We start from the raw sequence: 21,974 nt of genomic DNA on the forward strand, positions 1-21,974 counted from the left end.
TGCCCTGCTCGTCTTACAAATAGTGTCTTAGGGTCTTTTATGTCCACCCGAGAGGGCAAATGGGGCCTCAATTTAACGTTGCATCTGAAAGATAGTGGGCTGAAATTTTTTCAGAAGCCAGGTAGCCCCGCTGCTGGTACTGAAACTGGGGTCAAAGCTCACTTGGACAGATGACATCGAATTAAAGATGCTGATACGCACCTCAGAGCTACCAACCCAGCCAGAAGGTCAACAGCGCCAAAGATAGATGTGGCCACTGCTGAGGCTACAGGGAGAACAACACGGGTTGGGGGTGGCCTCCATCGATCATGAAGCGGCCATAAAGGATGCCCCCCACCCTGCCACTAGCAATCCACTGTTTGGTTGTCAGTTTACCTGATGCCAGTAAAATGCCAGTAGGGGACAAGAAGTGGTCCATAGCTGGTTAATTAATTGTGCTGCTGCTCTTTCAGGCATTTACAATGTCCTGTGGTGGCAGAAAGACATCAAGCTCCCCTCCTGATGCCTTTTGCTGCCATTTTCCAGCCCTCCTGCCTCCCAGCCCATCTCCAGGGGACTGTTAAAATCCAATTCAGTCTGATATCTTCAATGGTGCCGTACTGCAATGGCTTGGATTATGTGTTCAAGTTTCTAATTGTGAAGTCACGACCATCTGCCTCTGAAGTGAGAGTGCTGCCCACACTGAACCACAGCTGACAGGATTAGGGAGGAGGAAGAAAAACCTGTCAGTTATTTATTCAACCATGTTGAAAAGTGCAGGTTTGTGGAAGTTGGCCAACCAAGAGTGTGTTTTGGCAGTGTTGCTTCACTTATTGAATATAACACTGTAACCCAACTCTCAAATGAAGAATGATCTCTTAGGCAAGGTGCCAGAGGATCAGTAACTCCTGGTGGTAGCAACAGTTTGGTCCTTAAGGAGAGCAGGGGAAGAAAAATGAAGGGTAGGACATTTGGAGAAAGAGTGGAGGGAAGTGGACAGCATTATGTCTGAATTGAGAATTCTATTGCAATGAGGGTGGGGAAGTGACCATTGGAACAATGTGTATTTTTTTTTTAAAAAGTTTCATCCAAGATGACACCATATGTTCTCATTGACACTTGATGCTGAAATTCTATGACACCCACTTGGTGTCACGTTTGACCATGAGATGAGCTTTCAACATCATTTGTACCATCCCCAAGACCACCTATTCCCACCCCTATAACTTCACCCATCTCAGCTCATCTGTGGCTGAAATCCTCATCCATTCCTTCATTACCTCTAGATTCAACTCTTGCAGCACACTCCTGGTTAGTCTTCCACATTGTACCCTCTATAAACTTGAGATCACCCAAAACTCTGTCCATGTTGTGACTTGCAACAATAGCCTTTCTCCTATCACCCCTGTGCTCGCTGACCTACATTGGCTCCCGGTCAAATGAGGTCTTGATTTTAAAATTCTCATCCTTGTTTTTAAACCTCTCCATGGCCTCGCCCCTCCCTATCTCTGTAATATCCTCCAACCCAACAACCCTCCGAGATACCTGCACTCATCTAATTCTGTCCGTTTGAGCACCCCTGATTTTAATTGTTCCCACATATTCGGTTGCCTAGGCCCTAAACTCTGGAATACCCTCCCTATAGCTGTCCACCTCTTTGTCTCACTTTCAGCCTTTAGGATGCTCCTTGACCAATCTTTGATCATCTGCCCTAATATCTCCTTTGGTGGATTGGTGCCATTTTTTTTTAATATGCTCCTGTGAAGTGCCTTGGGACGTTTTAGTACGTTAAGGTGCTATATAAATACAAGTTGTTGATAGCTCAGTGAAAAATACCAGAGAAATCCTGGGGAAAAAGTGCAATTACGTTGCCTCCAGACATTTGCTCATTGCTTCCACAGAAGTTAATGGTGAGCTAGGGGGAAGAATCTCTGAAGACTTCCATCTGTAAAATGCAGGGAGAAGCCCGTTTAGTTTAGTTTTGTAAAAGGAGCTGGCATTGCACCGATATAATCCCTTATATTTTCAGGAGACCCCATAGGAACTTTGCAACTAATGCAGTATTTTTACAGTGTACTCATGGTTGCAATGTAAGTAACCTAGCAGCCAATTTGCACACTGCGAACAGCAATGAGATAAGGATCAGGTCATTTATTTTTAGTCATGTAAGCTGAGGGATAAATATTGGCCAGGGCACCAAGCGGAACCCACTTGTTTCTTTTCAAAATAGTGCAGCGGATTTTTCACCCTCACCTGAGAGGGCAGTCAGACACAGACTTTGTCTCATCTGAAAGATGGCATGTCTGACAGTGCAGGACTCCCTCAGAAAAAGATGCGTGAAGCTGCATCTCGTATTGAAGCAACCTTCCTGCCATCTCTCCTCCCTTCTACTTTCAACAATTTTATGTTGTGGCTGAATCCCAAAAATCTCTTGCTAGATTTTCCCCATCCATGGTGCTGTCTCCAGTGCAACACCTTTGAGGTGTTTCCCCGCACATGAATGATGCTGCAGACCTTCCTTTCTGGAGCCAAATTTAACACCTTTTATTTTTTGCTGGTTGGGTTTTGGATGTGTGTGGGACCCCAGCACCTCAGAATCATACTGAATGGAGGGAGGTCATTCATTAACACTGAGTGCTATCTAATTAGTCCCAGTCCCCTGTTCTTACTCGTAGCCCTGCAATTTATTTTCCTTTTCATGCATATATTTATTTCCCTTTTGAACATTATATTGAATCTGCTTCCAACACCCTTTCAGGCAGTGTTCCAGATCACAACAGCCTACTGTGTGAAAAAAACACTAATAATTATTGCACCCCCCCCCCCCCCACCCCCCACCCCTCTGGTTCTTCAGGCAATTATCTTAAATTTGTGTCCTCTGATTACCAAGCACCATCCTCTGCACCCCACCCCCCACCCCTACCAACCGACACCTACCCTGCCAGTGGAAACCATTTCTCTTTAAATATTCTATCAGCAACTCTCAGTCATATCTTCCCTTAACTTCTCTGCTCTAGGCAAAACAATTCCAGTTTCTCTACCCTCTCCACATAACTGAAGTCCCACATCCTTGGTATCATTCTGAATTGTTTCCAACCCACGCACCCACCTCCTCCCCCCCCCACTACCCCTGCTGTTGTGAAGCCAATGAACACTGCAGAAACCTGAAATGAAAACAGAAAATGCTGGAAAAGCTCAGTGGGTCTCGCAGCATCTGTGGAGAGAGAAACAGAGTTAACTTTTTCAGCCTGTACGACTCTTCTTCAGAGCTAAAGAGTAGAAATGTGATGTGATGGATTTTATACTGCTTAGGAGGAGGTGGAGCAGGCGGAGCAAGATAGAAGGTCAGGGATAGGTGGGAGCTAAGGAGAGATTGACAAAGATGTCATGGACACAAGACAAAGGGAGTGTTAATGCTAAAACCTATACAGTTTCTGTCACGCCATCCATGCTTATCACTGGCAGCTGCCTACAGCAGACAAATGGCACTAACCAGTTGCCATCACCAGGATATGGCATGGCTTATGGACAAGTTAAACATGCTGATCCTTCCAGGCAATTTAATAAGCTTCTCTTGCCAAGTTAGTGTGGCCAAGCTCAGTTGATTGTTCACCTGAGGAGCTGAGTGCCTCCATATTGTAGTGTCACTGTTTGTATTGGGGACTATGGTGAGCCAGGAGCTCAGTGACTAAGTTACATGTATTCATTCATCAGTCATTGCTCTGACAGTAAGGGTTTAATGTGTCCATCCTACATGAGCACATGGATATAATTGCTGTTAAGCCTCAGACATGGGCATTGCACCAGTGGTCAGTGGGTTGTGCTGGCAGTCAGTGGAGTGAATGAGTAGCGGCCCCCATAAGAAAAATATTGGATGTTGGGTTGTGCTCAGTGGTCAGGTTGTTTCAGTCTGACAGCCATGACCTATGTCCTTTTAACTTTTGGACTGGTAAATCCAGGAGCCTTGATCAGATTTAAGTATAGGAAGCCAAATCATTGCAGCTTTACTCCAAGTAGCAGTCAAATTGTGTGAATACCAATGTAGGACTAAGTGGCGGAGACAGTATTTTTATTATTCATAGCAAACTGAAAATTTTTTCACATAAGTAGAGTCTCTTTTTGCTTCCTTTGGAATGCAGACTCCTGCTGAACTTGAGCATGGGCTGGCAAGAGTCGATTCCTGGGTTCCCCAAAAGTTTATGCAGAGATTTTAATGAATTAAGACTGTGCAATTCAGCAGTAGGGAGGCACTTGCAGATGGAGGCAGATGGAGAATAACGTGGGCAAGTATGAGGTTATTGGTAGTAAGAATAGGGAAGCAGAATAATTGTTAAAAGGTGTAAAACTTATATATGTTGATGCTCAGACTCGGGGGCTGAATTTTACATCCCACGAGCGGGTGCGCGCCTGACCCGCTTGGGCGTAAAGTCGCCTGGGAAGACGTTGGCCGAGCGTCCTGATGTCATCGCACACTCGCAGTGTTTAGCTTGGCGGATGCTCACAAAGGTCAGAAGCATGCCCGCCGAAAATTAAGAGGGCAATTAAGCCCATTAACGGCGCAATTGTCTCCAATTTTTCGTGGCCCGTCCAACCTCTCAGTTGGCGAACGGCTGAATTTGCATTTTTCATCAAATCTTGTCCAAGTACAGGATGAAACTTCTGTTATGAAATAAAATAAAAATAAATATCTGTGGACAGCATTTTTATCAGCTATATTTTCAGGTGATTGATTGATTGTGATGCATGGCTATTTTTGCAGCTTTTTAAACCTTATATTTTAGCATTCTCAGGTCTGCAGCTCCCTGAGGCAGCTGTCTGCCATCAGGAAACTTTCTCGCAGCGCTCACCCACACCCGCAGAAATGTCACCGGCCTCCTCTTCCCTTCCCCACCCTGGCAGCGCTGAGCTTTTCAGCGCGCAAAATTGCGGTCGTGGGGTGTTTCCTGACCGATCCCAGGCGTGCCGATCACATGCGCCCGCCAAAGGTAAAATTCAGGCCTGGGTGTACTTGTACAAAGAGCACAGTTAGTATACAGGTACAGCAAGCAATTAAGCAAAATGGCATGTTGGGCTTTATTGCGAGGGGTTTGGAGTACAACAATAAGCCTTGCTACCGGGCTTTGGGGAGACCACACTTGGAGTACTATATGCAGTTTTGGTTTCCACATCAAAGGAAGGATATACTTGCCTAGGATTGGAACAATGAAGATTTACAAGATTGGTTTCTGATTTGAGAGGGTTGTCTTATGATGAGGAACTGAGCAAATTGGGTCTATACTCGAACTTAGAAGAATGGGAGGGGGTCTCATTGAAACATACAAGATTCTGAAGGGTTAATCAGAGTGGACAGAGAGGTTATTTTCCCTACTTGGGGAATGTAGAACACGGGCAGTTTCAGGATTAGTGGTCAATCATTTTGGACTGAATTGAGAGATTTCTTCACTCAAAGGGCGGTGAATCTTTGGAATTCTCTACCCTAGAGGTTGTGGATGTTCCCTCATTGAATACATTTTAAGGCTGAGATGGACAGATTTTTGATCTCTCAGGGAATCAAGGGATATTGAAGAAATGGGTGGGAAGGTTGAGTTAAGGCAGAAGATCTGCCATGATTGTATTGAATGGTAGAGCAGCCTTGAGGTGCCATCCTGTTTTGTTCCTTATGTTCTTGTGTTCTATCCCCCACCCCTTAACCTTCTGTTGCTTTTAGTTGTGTGAATTTCAGATGAGGGTAGAATCAGGCCTTGGTTATGGCAAAGTTGACTGATGATATCGGGAGTCGGTTCTCTACGTTTTTGCCTGTACCAGACAGTTACTGGTCTCGAGAGAAAATTATTTCACCACATTCAGATAAAGGGCAAGGAATGGGGTAAATAAGGCGAACGTGTTAGATTATTAGAATATAGTTAAAAATTTGATAATTCTTTCTAGGCAGCAGCTGATAAGGAAGTGGAGAATCGTGATCTGCCTCAACCCAGGTAAGACTTGGTTTCCCATATATGTGTGTGTGTGTGTATGTGTGTGTGCGCGTGTGTATATATTATAAATATATAATGAAATGTTATATTTCAACATTGCTTTAGCACCAGAAATAATCTTGTAACTGAACCATTTTCCAGTGAAGTCCTTGAACACACCCAGTTTAATATACCTTGTATTATCACGCCGGAAAGCTCCTCCATGTCTGGTAAGCAACTTCCAAGCATCTAGGATTGTGAATGTTTGTTTGTTTTTAAAGATGTGGTAGGCCCTTGCCTTTCACATGAGATTTATTTATTCTATGCTTGGGACAGGGTCCAGTTTCCCTCATACTTCCGCAAAGCAACCTGATAATGGCTTGCAGCTACAGGAAACGAAAAATACATTTGATGTAGTTAGTGAAAATAATGCCAATATTTGTGGCATAATTAAAGATGGCATCTCAGGTAAGTTCTTGATTTGCATCAGTTTGTATAATGATTTGTGTAAGTACTATTAATGTCATTTGTTTGTAGTTTTTTTTAAAATGTGTTTTGAATCTACAGATTTTAAGCCATTTTTTCCTGCAAATCATTTTCTGCTATTGAGGTAACTGAGTAGGGTTTTGTTTATTTGAAAGGGAATCTTTAGTGGCTTGATCGCAAAATGGGGATGATGGCAATTTTTTGTGTTTCTGAACTTTACGCTTGTGTACTAGCCAGCTTAATTTTTGATATGTCTATGGTTATATGAAGTAAGTAGCGAGGAGGTTTGTGTTGATCATAATTGCCAACATGGACACACTGGGCTAAATGCCCAGTAAATTTTATGTACATTTGTAGTTTTTAACAGAGAGTCATAATTTTAAAAGTTCTACTGTCAATGTGCCGATTTGGACTAAATCAAACATGAACTCCAAAAGCTTGAGTTTGTGAGAAACTGAGTTGTAAGATACTTGCAGGGCTTCTTTCTACAAAAAAAATTGTAATGTTCTCTTATGCTGAAGATAATGTTTGTGAAGAATTGACTGAAATTTAATTTCCACAGATGGCCCAGTTCCTATGGATACCAGTCAGCACATCTCCAAACTTTGTAACTCCAAAGGGGATCAACCAGGGTCAAGAACTAAAACAAAAATAAACTTGGTATGAAAATATGCTTTAGTTAAAGATCACTGTTTGTACCTCCTACTTTCAAAATATGTTGATGCTTTGGAAACCCAATATTTTAAAATAAACCTAAACAAATACTGCATGAAATGTTACTTAATTAGCAAATCTATCAATTTGAGGTTTTGTAATATCGCCAGTGACTCTCCCTCCTTGGATACTGTGTCCTTTTTTTAAAAACCGTTGTTATCATACGTTTCATCCTTCTCTTCTTTCAAACAGCCACCCTATCACCTAATTCCGTTTCAACTCCAAAATCCTTGAGCATCCCACCTCTCAAATCCATGTCCAACTTTCCCTCTGTTTAAATATTTCAAATCTGATGCTGCCGCACAGCACAGAAATAGATTTAATCAAAGATACCAATGACGTTCTGTGACAGTGACCAGGGTACATTATTACTCCTCATCCGTCTCAACCTTTCTGCAACCTTTGACACGGTTGACCTTATCGTTCTCTTCCAACTACTTTCCTTCATCTTTCAGCTCTGGGATTTCCCTTGTTTGGTTCCACTCTTACCTCCAACAATGTCTTCTCACCATCACCCCATTGTCTCTGGAGTCACGCAAGGATCTATCCTTGGCACATTCCTCCTCTTCTACATGCTGTCCTTCGGAGACATCATCCTTCAACAAGGGGTGAAGGTCCACACATATTTTGGTGCCACCTAATTTCACTGCCTTGCTGCATCCTTCACTACCTCTGCCCTCCCCCACCTTCCCTTGAAACTTATCTGCTACCCACTCTTAGATGAGCTGCAATTTCCTCGAATCATCCTATTCCTTGTTCTTTTCCTGAAGGTGGTGAAGTAATGTTCGATAAAGAACATTGGAAAAACCAATGCCACCTATTCCATTCCCTTCCCTCGGTCACTCTTGGGTTGAACCAGACTGTTTGCAACCTCCTATTCAACTCTGATCCAAGCTTATGACTTCATTACCTCTCCATCACAAAGATGGACTACTCATCTGCTGCTGAAGCTCTCAACTATTCCTTTGTTATCTCCAGGTTCACCTATTCCAATTCTCTCCTGACCTGCTTCCCATCCTCCATGCTTCTGAAACTTGTGCTTATCCAATGCTCTGCAGCCCATATCCTAACTCGCACTGAGTGAGTACCCATCACCCCTGTGCTCACTGGTCTATTTAGGCTCCCAGTCCACCAATACCTCAGATTTAAAATTCTTAAGCTTGTATCTAAATGCTTTCATGGCCTTGCCTTTTCCTATCTGTAACCTCCTCCGCCCTACAATCCTCTTCCATGCCCCAACCCACCTTCCCTTGAAACTCTCCATTCATCTGGTTCCTGCTTCTCATGCAGCACCTCCTGTTTCATCTCAACATTGGTAGCTGTCCCTTCAGCTGACTAAGCCCCATTGTCTGGAGCTTCCTCAGTAAAACCCTCTGCCTCTCTACTTCCTTCTCCTTTTTAAAGAACCTCCTTAAAATCCCTTTGACCTCTTGTGTCACCCAGTTTAATATCTTCCTTTTGGTTCAACATTGGTTTTTCTGACTGACTTATTGTTCTGTGGTCCCTTGGGCTGTTTACCTATGTTAAATACACTGTATAATTACACATCTCTGTTGTATTCACCCGAAATGCAAAATGAAACAATTTCAATGTGAACCTAATTATATTTCTGCTAATAGTTGTTCTTTGAAACAGTTTGAACTATGCTACCACTTTCGTTTCTCCCCTCCTGGTCTCCATCCCACAAGGCATTTCTGTCCATACAACACACATCCATCTCCTGAGATCCATTATTTTGAAGTTAAATATGTTACTTAAAATACAAAACCAACCCATTATATAGTACAAAGTAACACTAGGGACAGCTGTTCAACTCAACCATACAATGCAGAGCAACCTTAAATGCTTCCTCCCCCTCTCCTTCATTGGATCATACTGCACAGAGGAAGCTGTTTGGCCATGCCTGTGCTAGCTCTGAAAGAGCTATCCAATTGCTGAAAAGAGAGATGTTGCCGAAGCTTTCATCTTGTACTCATCAGGCCAAATGCAAGAATGCCAAATTTTAAGTGATCACAACAATTTATATTACAGGAGAAAATTGGTGCTGAAATCAACTCTGGCCGAGGTGTTGCCATGGAAAGAGCAGCAGGAAAGTTTAGGTTCCCCAAACCACTGGATGATTCAAAAAAAGGGGCATGACTTGAACATATTCCTTTTTTTTATTGCAGAGGATGTGTCCTTGTGTATGAATGTATATCACTTGTAGCAAGCATAAATGAGCTACATTACAAGTTCAACTGATTATCTTAAATTGGTTAGTGTAGTTATTAACACATTCAGGATTGTTCTATCCAATTTGTCCCTCGCCCTGCTCTTTCCTCATAACCCTACGTATTTCTCCTTTTCAAATATGTATCCAATTCCTTCTTGAAAGTTATTATTGAATCTGCTTCTGCCACCCTTTTCAGGCAGTACAGTCCAGATATACCTTAAGTCGGTGCCCTCTGGTTGCCATACCTCCTGATGTTTTCTATCCAATCATGTTAGGAGTAGCATTAATTTACAGAAAAGATCATGATCTTAGAACTAGCAACCAGTCAGAGAAGGAAACACACTGTACATCACACAAGATCTATCTGCTTAGATGTAGTGGTCTGTATAAGACCTCCCTGCAGTCTTGTGTTAAGAGCTTTTCAAACTTTATTACCAGTAAGACATACCTTACTAAAAATCAGCTTCTTGGCAGTCTGAGAAACATTAGTATGAAATCTTGTAATTGTTTCTGTTTTCAGATGTTAATACTGAAATTTATTGCACCTTACTAATCTACAGATGCTCAAAACACACTATTGTACTCCATGTACTTTCTGTCCCCACACCCTCTCCTATACCACTTTCTTTCAGCTACTAACAGAGTCCTGTTTGTCCTTACATTCGAGTAGATGGATAGCCATTTATTTTACACATCACTGGGCTAAATGCTCCATCAGTGGGGATCATAGTATGGGAGGCTTTGTTTTTATGCACATGTCATGTTTTGACATATATATGGTGATCAAATGGCTACTGGTTGCGTACAGTAGCCTGGGCAATAGGCTGAATTTCTAGTGACTTCTTTTCCCTCTTATACTTAGGAAGCTACTCGAGGCTCTGTGGCTGTAGATGAATTGAGCTCAAATGAATTACAAGTTATCTATGGTAGTCCAGTCAATAGTCTTGACGGTAAGAATTAAAAACTGATGTCCTTGTGTTTATAACATTTCTGTTTTGCTTCAGCAACAGCCAGAGCTTGCATTTGTTTTCAATATAGTAAAAATTTCAAGATGCTGCACAAGAGTGTTAACCAGTAACATTTGGTAACGAGCCATATGAGGTGACATTAAGACGGATGGCCAAAAGCTTGGTTAAAGAGAGAGGTTTAAAAATAGTGATTAAAACATTAAAGCCGAAAGGCAGGTTTGGGTTCGTGGACCAAAACCAAGCATTCTTTATGCATAGGCACAGAGTGTAAGGAACCAATTGAATGAGTTGTGGCCCCCAGATTCAATCCAGATGGTTTGACATGATAACCATTTCTGAGATATGGCTACAAGATGATCAGGAATGGGAACTAAATATGCCAGGTTATAAAGTCTATAGAAAGGATAGGGAAAATGGTGAGTGCTGAGGGGAGCAGCCTTAACAATTAAAGATGAAATCAATTCAATGGTAAGAGAGGGTATAATGAGAGGTATGCAGGCACTGACACCTTTATGGAAACAATTAAGAAATAGAAAATAATTTAAGGCTATAGAGGAAGTTGTGAACAGACCAACAGCTGTGAAGCGGAAGTTGTATCAATGAAGAGATTGGACAAGCGTGTAGCAAAGGAAGTGTGTGTTTAATCAGTGAATTTAACTTTCATATAGATTCAGATAAGCAGACCAGCTCACGTCAAAAAAGTAGTGAATTTGCTTTAGCATGCCTGGGATAATTTTCTGCAACAATGTATCATAGAACCAATCAGGGGGCAGACTGTATTAGATTTGGTAACGAGTCAGATGTAGTTAACAATCCTAACGGTCCATGAGCATTTATCTAATAGCGATCATAATAGAGTACAACCTCGTATTTGAAAGGGAAAAATGTAAAAGAGCTACTAAGAGTTTAGATTTAGGTAAGGCTGACTTCAATGCAGAGTCAGACTGTCTACAATAAACTGGGCAAATCTGTTAATGGGTCAAATGACAGAAGATCAGTGGGAGGTATTCTGTTTTACATAACCAGTTTATACCCCTTACAGAGGCAAAAATTCTTCTTTCCAAAAAAGACAGACGTAAGAGACAATATTAAACTAAAAGAAAGCAGACTTAAATGCAAAAATTAGCATGGATTCTGGTGGACAGGAGAGATTCAGGGATTAGCAAAGGGTAACACAAACTAGTAACAGCCACAAAAAGGGAGTAAGAAAAGAATTGGATATCAAAATCAACACACACCATTTGTACAATTATGTTAGGGAAAAGAAGGTGGTGTAGGGGGTGGTGGTGAGAGTCAGTTTCACCTCTGACTTCTGAGCGGTCCGAATCGCTCCCACTCCCTGGGTTCTAGACCTTGGACTTATTTGGGGGTTGTGACAAAGTGCAGCAGACAACTGGTTTTGGTACAAGAAAAACTGAGTTTATTGAAGTCACAAATGAACTTATAACATTAGGATTACACTGAGATTATACAGACTTACAAAGTATACTTAGTTAAGAATGAGGAACACATGGCATAACGAGGGAAAATCACGCTACTAATCCCCTTACCCTTGTCCCACCCCCAAAACCTAACTAAATTAAACTAGGAGAGGTCAGGGATCATGCTCACCAACCCAGGGTTCCTTAACAGTTTGAAATTCAGCCAGGTAAGCCGGTTGCAGTTTTGGGGTACACTCTGTGTCCTCTGGGGCCTGCCACCCCCACGTGGTCCTGGTCTGTGGAATCTGCGAAGGTCCTTCAGTTGAGTGGAGGACGCGGTTGTGGGTAGTCGATCTTCGTGGAGGGCTGCGGTTGCAGCCTTATTGTCTTCGGTTGAGCCTGCCACCCCATGCCCCTCGCCGTGATGTCGCCTGTGGGCTTGCAAAGCCTCCAGATCTTCTTGCTTAAACTCTGTTTCAACCGCTCCCAACTGCTCACTGCCTGCTAGCTGGTTTCTCTCTCTCTTCCCCCTCTTGTAACTGACTAGCCAGTTATACTGTCTTTCGAATTTCTTATCAGAATCCAAATCAAGGTTAGTTCTTTGTTTGACTTTGGTGGGCTTTCCACGGTGATTGTTGTCTCTTTGTTTTTAATGGGCTCGCATGATGTTTATCATTGTCTTCCTGCCTAGTAACTAGTTTTGAACTGAAAGCCATTGTATGTGTGGAGTATTGATGGGTTCGCATAATTGAATTGATTGTGCCTTTGATTATTTATGCAAGATTTTGATGGGCTTCAGTTTCGTGTGAAGAGAAGTCTTTCTCTGGGTTGATTGTATTAAAGGGAAGAATGTGTATTCTGTCTCCTCTCGTTGTCTGGTTTCAGGCAAAACAATCCACACTACTCAATAAGCCCAGCATATGCAGTCCCAGGCCTTCATGGGCCCAGCCTCCTGTCTGCAAGGTTTTATACTTAACTCAACAGTTTAAAAGTCCAAAAGTCATATCCTCATTGATGATATGTAAAATGTGGGAATTTTGAGAACCCTTCAGGTGGTCAGGAGCAATGTGACCCCCCTTTGAAAACTGATAATGATGATAGTCTCAATGAAAATAAAGAAATAGTGGACATGCTGAATAAGTACTATGCATCAATATTTGCAGTAGAGGAAAAGCTCAATGTGTTGGATATTCAAAGAAAATAATATTGGGACAAGTGCTCACCAAAGTTAAAGTAAGCAAAATAACAGCAGTGAAGAAAGTAATGTCACTAAAGAGTGAAAAATCCTGGGGCCTGATTCCAAACCAGGGTTTTAAAGGAAATGAGTGAGGACATGGAGTTGCCCTGACTAGAATCTTCCAAAGTTCTCTGTTCAGGAACCATACCTTTAGTTTGGAAAATTGTGTGTATCATTTTGCAGTTTAAAGGAAAAGCAGAATTACAGACTAGCTAGCCTAACATCTGTTGTTAGGAAATTACTAGAGCCTGTAATTAAGGACAGGGTGACTGAACACCTTGGAAATTTTTCAGCCAATCTGAGAGTGCTAGCATGGAATTATAAAGGAGAGGTCATGCCTGACCAATCTGGCTCCGGGTATGCAAATCATCAACTGGTACAGGAAATAATCAAAAAGGTTAATGGAATGCTGGCCTTTCTATCTAGCAGACTAGAATACAAGGAGGTAGAAGTCATGCTTCAGATAGACAAAGCCCTGGTTAGACCACACTTGGGAGTTACATGAGCAATTCTGGGCATCACACCTTAGGAAAGATATATTGACCTTAGGAGGCAGTGCAGTGTAGATTTACCAGAGTGATACCTGGTCTCCAAGGGTTAAATTACAGGAAGAGATTACACAAACTAGGATTGTATCCTCTGGAATTTAGAAGATTAAGTAGTGGTTTGATCAAAATTTAAGATATTGAGAGGAACAGAGTTTCTCTCTATCCACCCTATTTCCACTAGTTATGGAGCCTGGGATTATTGTGTGGTGTCTAAAAATTAGGGCCACATCTTTCAGGGATGAAATTGGGAAATATTTCTACACGCGCACAGGGTGGCAATGCAGAAGCTGGTGCCATATTTAAAGTGCAGCCAGCTCTGTATTCGAGTTGGAAATCGCCCCTTAGATTGTTGAAGAAAACCCTGCAGTTTAAATCTCCAGTATCTGAATTTCTGTGGCTCCAGTACAAAGAGATTCCAAAGTCCAGGGAGAAGATTCCTCCACCGACACACAAGGTCATTCGCAGGTATCAAAGAGTACAACTGAGATCTGAAATGTCACACTCCAGCCAGCGCATTCCCTCCAGCGCTCGAGGCTGAAAGAAGACGATGGATAATTCCCATGCAGCCACGACCTCTTTCTTTCCTTGCAGGCAGTTGCTTGAGTGTCCTCCCCTTAGGAGCTCAGACCTTTGGCCTTTCTGCATCTCAGTTGTGTGCTGCCCCTTTAAATTTTGTACCCAGCACTTCTGGGTTCTGAATTTCCTGAGCGAGGCTCCACTCCTCAAGAGCATCAGCTGAGCAAGTTTTCAGAGAGAGAAAAAGTCTCCAAGAGCAATTCAGTGCCCTGTGCCTCAGTCTCCTGGGGCAGCATTTTTCGGTCGGCGAGTGGGGCGGGGCCTGCTTGCCAACGCTTAAAATGACACAGGATGACATCAGGCATGCGTCCCGACATCACCTCTCATCATTTAGGTTTTCAGGTCGGTGGGCACTTAAGGCCATTAGTGAGGTACTTAAAGCGCTAAACGGATCTACCCATCCAACCTTAAGGTTGGTGGGCAGGCGAAGAGCCCAGCAGCCTTCAGAAAAAACATGAAATCTCATCCACGGGTGGGATCAGGTTTCATGAGAGTTTTAAAATCTTAACATACTCTTCAAATAAAAGTTATGGACATGTTCCAGCTCATGTGACAGCATCACATGAGGGGACATGTCAGTAAAAATTTTCTATTCTTTAATCTGTTTTTCACATTTGAGCCGATCTCCCTGAGGCAGCACTTTGCTTCAGGGAGATCTGTGCGTACAAAAGGGCGCACGCCCGGCTCAGGGAATCCCCACCCCTGCAGCCCACACAGGGAGCGCACAGCACTTCTGGACGCACGTCACGCTGGGCAGGCCTTAATTGGCCCGCCCACATAGGTGGCAAATTTAAAGATGATGAAGAGGCAAAAATAAAATTTCCCTGACATGTCCCCTCATGTGACACTGTCACATGAGTTGGGACATGTCCATCACTTTTAATCAAACCTTTAGTAAATTTTTTAAAACCCTCATGAAACCTTATCCCGCTCGTGGATGAGGTTTCATGCTTTTTCTGAAGCCCGCCAGGGCTCCCAGCCTGCCCGCCAACCATCCATTAATTATTGCAATTACTTTTTTAAATGGCCTCAATAGGCCGTTGACAGGTCAGCGGGCGCACAGCTGATTCAGCTGCGCCCCCGCCAACCTAAAAATTGAAGTTCCGCCCGACGTCATCCCACGTCATTTTACGCATCAGCAAGCAAGCCCCGTCCCCCCCCTCCCCCCGCTCGCTGAACTCAATATCCTGGCCAAGGAATTAGGAGCAGGAGTAGGCCATTCGACCACTCAAGCCTGCCCCACCATTCAATAAGATTATGGCTGATCTGCCCTAGGCCTCAATTCCTCTTTCGTGCCAGATCCTCATAGCCCTCAACTCTCCGATTATGTTGGGTGGAGTGGGGGGTGCGAAGGAAGGGTTGTTAAATGAGTATATAATCATTAGGATAACCTATCTTGTCACTAACCTTGCCTGTTTTGAATGTCTAACTGCAAAGATTGCAGGAAGTATTCCGTTTGGAGAGGGAGGCATTTTTGATCCAGGGTGGGGTATGTGTTTTGTTTTATTCATTCATGGGATGTGGGCTTCACTGGCTGGGCCATATTTATTGCCCATCCCTAGTTGCCCTTGAGAAGGTGATGGTGAGCTGCCTTCTTGCATGGCTGCAGACCATGTGGTGTAGGTACACCCACAGTGCTGTTAGGAAGGAAGTTCCAGGATTTTGACCCAGCGACAGTGAAGGAACAGCGATATATTTCCAAGTCAGGATGATGAGTGAATTGAAGGGGAACTTCCAGATGGTGGTGTTCCAGTCTATCTGCTGCCCTTGTCCTTCTAGATGGTAGTGGTCGTGGGTTTGGAAGGTGCTATCTAAGGATCCTTGGTGAATTCCTGTAGTGCACCTTGTAGATGGTACACACTGCTGCTACTGTGCATCAGTGGTGGAGGGAGTGAATGTTTGTGAATGTGGTGCCAATCAAGCGGATTGCTTTGTCCTGGACGGTGTCCAGGGTTGTGGGAGCTGCACTCATCCAGGCAAGTGGGGAGTATTCCATCACACTCCTGACTTGTGCCTTGTAGATGATGGACAGGCTTTGTGGAGTCAGGAGGTGAGTTACTTGTTGCACAATTCCTAGCCTCTGACCTGCTCTTGTAGCCACAGTATTTATATGGCTGGTCCAGTTCAGTTTCTGGTCAATGGTAACCTCCAGGATGTTGATAGTGGGGGATTCGGTGATGGTAATGTCATTGAACATCAAGGGGCGATGGTTGGATTCTCTCTTGTTGGAGATGGTCATTGCCTGACACTTGTGTGGCACAAATGTTACTTGTTACTTGCCACTTGTCAGCCCAAGCCTGGATATTGTCCAGGTCTTGCTGTATTTGGACATGGACTGCTTCAGTATCTGAGGAGTCACGAATGGTGCTGAACATTGTGCAATCATCAGCAAACATCCCCACTTCTGGCCTTATGATGGAAGGAAGATCATTGATGAAGCAGCTGAAGATGGTTGGGCCTTGGACACTACCCTGAGGAACTCCTGCAGTGATGTCCTGGAGCTGAGATGACTGACCTCCAAAAACCACAACCAACTTCCTTTGTTCTAGGTATGACTCCAGCCAGCTGAGAGTTTTCTCGCTGATTCCCATTGACTCCAGTTTTGCTAGGGCTCCTTGATGCCACACTATCAAATGCTGCCTTGCTGTCAAGGGCAGTCACTCTCCCCTTACCTCAGGAGTTCTGCTCCTTTGTCCATGTTTGAACCAAGGCTGTAATGAGGTCAGGAGCTAAGTGGCCCTGGCGGAACCCAAACTGGGCATCAGTGAGCGGGTTATTGCTAAGCAAGTGCCGCTTGATAGCACTGTTGATGACTCCTTCCATTACTTTACTGATGATCGAGAGTAGACTGACAGGGCAGTAATTGGCCAGGTTGAATTTGTCCTGCTTTTTGTGCACAGGACATACCTGGGCAATTTTCCACATAGCCAGGTAGATGCCAGTGTTGTAACTGAACTGGGAAAGCTTGGCTTGGGGCGCAGCATGTTCTGGAGCACAAGTCTTCAGCACAATTGCTGGAATATTGTCAGGGCCCATAGCCTTTGCAGTATCCAGCGCCTTCAGCTGTTTCTTGATATCACGTGGAGTGAATCGAATTGGCTGAAGACTGGCATCTGTGATGCTGGGGACCTCCGGAGGAGGCCAAGATGGATCATCCACTTGGCACTTCTGGCTGAAGATTACAGCTTCAGCCTTATCTTTTGCACTGATGTGCTGGGCTCCTCCATCATTGAGGATGGGGATATTTGTGGAGCCTCCTCCTCCAGTGAGTTTTTAATTGTCCACCACCATTCATCACTGGATGTGGCAGGACTGCAGAGCTTAGATCTGATCTGTTGGTTGTGGGCTCGCTTAGCTCTGTCCATCACTTGCTGCTTATGCTGTTTGGCATGCAAGTAGTCCTGTTTTATAGCTTCACCGGGTTGACACCTCATTTTTAGGTATGCCTGGTCCTGCTCCTGGCATGCACTCCTGCACTCTTCAGCCAAATAAAAGCAGATCAAAGCAAAAATACTGCAGATGCTGGAAATTTGAAATCAAAACAGAAAATGCTAGAAATACTCAGCTCGGGAAGCATCTGACACAGAAATAAGTTAGTGTTTCAGGTTGATGACCTTCTACATAGAAACACACAAATTAGATACAGGAGTAGGCCCCTCGGACCCTGGAGCCTGCTCCGCCTTTCAGTAAGAACATGGCGGATCTGATTTCTCCACCTTCCCGCCTACCCCGTATAACCTTTCACCCCCTTACTTATCAAGAATCTATCTACCTCTGGCTTAAAAATATTCGAAGGCTCTGCTTCCACAGCCTTTTGAGGAGGAGAGGTCAAAGGACTCGTGACCCTCTGAGAAAAAAATTCTCCTAATTTCTGTCTTAAAGGAGCAAACCCTTATTTTTAAACAGTAACCTTTAGTTCTAGATTCTCCCACAAGAGGAAACATCCTTTTCACACCTACCCTTTCAAGACCTGTCAGGATCTTATATGTTTCAATCAAGTTACCTCTTACTCTTCTAAATTCCAGCGGATGCAACCCTAACCTGTCCAGCGTTTCCTCATAAGATAACCCACCCATTCCAGGTATTAGTTTAGTCAACATTCTCTGAACAGCTTCCAACACATTTACATCCTTCTTTAAATACAGAGACCCAGTACTGTACACAGTACTCCAGATGTGGTCTCACCAATGCTCTGTATAACTGATGCATTACCTCCTTACCTTTTGTATTCAATTCCCCCCACAATAAATATAACATTCTATTAGCTTTCCTAATTACTTGCTGCACCTGCATACTAACCTTTTGTGTTTCATCCACTGGGGCACCCAGATCTCTCTGCATCTCAGAGATCTGCAACCTTGCACCATGTAGGTAATACACTGCTCTTTTATTCTTCCTGCCAAAATGGATAATTTCACATTTTCCCACATTATACTCCATTCGCCAGATTTTTCTCACTCACTTAACTTATCTATATCCCTTTGTAGCCTCCTCACATCGTCTTTGCAACTGCTTTCCTACCTATCTTTGTCATCAGCAAATTTGGCAGCCATACCTACGGCCCCTGCACACAAGTCATTTATATAAATTGTAAAAAACTGAGGTCCCAACACTGATCCCTGTGGCACACCACTCATTCCATCCTGCCAACCAGAAAATTATCCATTTATGCCTACTCTGTTTCCTGTTAGCTAGCCAATCTTTTGCCTATGCCAATATGTCACCCCCTACACCATGAGCTTTTATTTTCTGCAATAACCATTGATGTGGCACCTTTTCAAATGCCTTCTGGAAATCCAAATACAGTACTTCCACCAGTTCCCTTTTATCCATAGCACATCTTACTTCCTCAAAGAGCTCCAATAAATTGGTTAAACATGATTTCCCTTTCACAAAACCATGTTGACTCTGCTTGATTACCTTGAATTTTTCTAAGCACCCTGTTATAACGTCTTTAATAATAGCTTCTAACGTTTTCTCTATGACAGATATTAAGCTAACTGGCCTGCAGTTCCCTGCTTTCCATCTCCCTCCCTTTATTGGAAAATAGCAAAATGTTACTCCTTCATTCAATCTAATGGAACCTTCCCCGAATCTAGGCAGTTTTGGAAAATTAAAACCAATGCACCAACTATCTCATTAGCCACTTCTTTCAAGACCCTAGGATGAAATCCATCAGGACCCGGGGATTTGTCAACCCGAAGCTCCAACCATTTGCTAAGTACCACTTCCCTAGTGATTGTAATTTTCTTGATTTACAGCTATTTCTGGGATGTTACTTGTATCCTCTATAGTGAAGTCTGATGCAAAACGCCGGTTCAATTCATCTGCCATTTCCTTATTTTCCATTATTGATTTCACAGCCTCACCTTCTATCAGACTAACATTAATTTGTTAACTCTTTTCTAAATACCTATAGAAACTTTTACTATCTGTCTTCATACTTCTAGCTAGGTTTCTCTCATACTCTAATTTTTCCTTCCTTATTAATCTTTTAGCCATTCTTTGCTGATCTTTGTATTCTTCCCAACCTTCTGACCTGCCACCAATCTTTGCACAATGATATGCTTTTTCTTTAAGTTTGATACTCTCTTTAATTTTTTTAGTTAACCATGGGTGGCAGATCCTCCCCTTGGAATTTTTCTTTCTCGTTGGAATATGTCTATTCTGTGTATTCTGAAATATCCCCTTAAATATCTGCCACTGTATCTCTACTGACATATCCCTTAACCTAACTTGCTAGTTCACTTTAGCTAGCTCTGCTTTCATGCCTCCTATAACTGCCCTTATTTAAATTTAAAATACTACTCTTAGATCCACTCTTCTCTTCTCTCAAACTGAATGCAGAATTCAATCAAATTACGATCAATGTTACCTGGGGGATCCTTCACCATGAGGTCATTAATTAATCCTACCTCATTGTCCAATAGCCTGCTCTCTGGTTAGCTCCAGAACATACTGTTTTAAGAAACTATCCTGAAAATATTCTATGAACTTCTCATCTAGACTACCTTTGCCCATCTGATTTTGCCAGTCTATGTAGATTAAAATCCCCCTGATAATCGTCGAACCTGTCTGGCAAGCTCTCACTATCTCTTCCTTTGTACTGCATCCTAACATGTGGCTACTGTTAGGGGGACTGTACGCCAACCCTACAACTGAATTCTTGCCTTTATCATTTCCTCATCTCTACCCAACCTGCTTCTACATCCTGGCTACCTGAACTTAGGTCATCCCTCCCTTGGGCTAATACCATCATTAATCAACAGAGCCACCCCTCCACCTTTTCCAAGTTTCCTGTCTTCCTTAAATGTCATGTACCCTTCAATATTCAGGCCCAACCTGTTATCCTGCAGCCGTGTCTCTTTAATAGCTATCAGATCTTAACTTCCTTATTTCTATTTGCCCTATCAGTTCATCTGTATTGTCTCAAGTGCTATGTGCATTCAGATACAGTTCTTTTAGATTTGTTCTTTTTGTAACCTCCAGCATTATCTGTTGATTTGCTCTTAGATTTGTACTCTTTATCCCTTTCTGTCATGGTCTGTTTATTATCTCCCATATTGATAATCTTCTCACTTGCCTTGTTGCTACTCTTTTTAGAATATCTTCCCAAATTTGATTCCTTGCCCCCAACCATTTACAGTGTTTAAAACCTTCTCTACTACCCGAGTTATATGACTCGCCGGAACACTGGCCCCAGCACGGTTCAGATGAAGACGGACCCAACGGTACAAATCCTACTTTCCCCATTCGTAGTGTCAGTGCCCCAGGACTCTTGTGTCAGAACTCTTGAGATACCTGAGATTCAACTTACCTCCTGAGTGATACTTTGGGTCCTCTGCAGGGATTGTTAACTGAGGGACTTACAATTACTTTTAGCAGTTAGTAAAATTATGTTTTGATCCACTCACCAACCCTGCCCTCATTTTCACTAGTCAACCCCTGCATGTTCCCTCAGGGCTATGGTGGGTTCTCCCTGGTGACTGACTACTTCCTTCTCCTGTAGTTATATTGCTTTAGGCATAGATCTTGTGATTTGATTTGAGCTGTTCCATTCCAGTGCAACACCTCTAACAAAATTGTGTTTTTTGTATCCTTTTTCTTTTTCAATAGTACACAGTGCAGAGGTAATTGAAAGCCTTAGTGATCTGACATTAACAGGGTTAGATGGCAAGGTTTAGTCATAAACAGCTTTTAACTTGGGTAGTTTAGTTTCAGTAATTTGTGCATAACAGTAATTCTCTGTTTTTCAGCAGGAATGTATCAGTCACCTGACTCCAAAAGTAAAGATCCGTTGAACTTACAGAGGTAAGAAGTGGCGCAAAGTTAATTCAATTGTTTTCTCCAGTGTCATAATATTCAGTGTTTTTGCAATTCTGGAATATGCAAAATGAATCTCTTTGTATCCTCCCCACAGTGCCTCAGCTACCGAACAGGATGTGGAGGTAAGGTGGCGTTGTACAAATTCTGTTTTATTTGTTTTTATGCAAAATTTCAATGTTGGACTGTTGCTAAATAATCATACTGTTGCGCAGAGCATAGCTCGCAATTCAGCTCCCATAAATAACTCCTCCGCTTGTTCTGTCCCTTCCTCTTGTGTATCTATTTGGAGGGAAGCTGGATCAAATTATTAGTGCTTTGATGTTGACAGACTTCCGGGATTGTTTTGGAATCTCCAGATTACTTTCCCAGCCATTGCTGAGAGCAAACGGAGAAAAGCCCTAGACGTTGTCAAGGAAAAACAAAAAAATTTTCTTCAAGCAATTTTGTGTTTCAAAAGGGGCAAGAAAACTTGCATTTATATAGCATCCCTTTCACAACCTCAGGACACCCCAAATTGTTTCACAGCTGATTAAGTACATTTGAGGTGGAGTCA

At 42.9% G+C, this 21,974-nt stretch overlaps 1 protein-coding gene across 1 annotated transcript in view; it reads left to right on the forward strand.

Moving 5' to 3' along the window:
* lrmp (lymphoid-restricted membrane protein) overlaps positions 1 to 21,974 on the forward strand; it is a 156,995-nt gene that overhangs the window by 100,952 nt on the left and 34,069 nt on the right. The window contains exons 23-29 of the mRNA XM_078554635.1: positions 5,908 to 5,954; positions 6,060 to 6,163; positions 6,270 to 6,401; positions 6,982 to 7,079; positions 10,208 to 10,295; positions 21,352 to 21,406; positions 21,516 to 21,543. Coding sequence (XP_078410761.1) covers positions 5,908 to 5,954; positions 6,060 to 6,163; positions 6,270 to 6,401; positions 6,982 to 7,079; positions 10,208 to 10,295; positions 21,352 to 21,406; positions 21,516 to 21,543 — 552 coding nt within the window. The remainder of the gene's footprint in view (positions 1 to 5,907; positions 5,955 to 6,059; positions 6,164 to 6,269; positions 6,402 to 6,981; positions 7,080 to 10,207; positions 10,296 to 21,351; positions 21,407 to 21,515; positions 21,544 to 21,974) is intronic.

The sequence above is a fragment of the Cetorhinus maximus genome, chromosome 12 (assembly GCF_964194155.1).
Source record: "Cetorhinus maximus chromosome 12, sCetMax3.hap1.1, whole genome shotgun sequence".
Taxonomy (NCBI): Eukaryota; Metazoa; Chordata; class Chondrichthyes; order Lamniformes; family Cetorhinidae; genus Cetorhinus; species Cetorhinus maximus.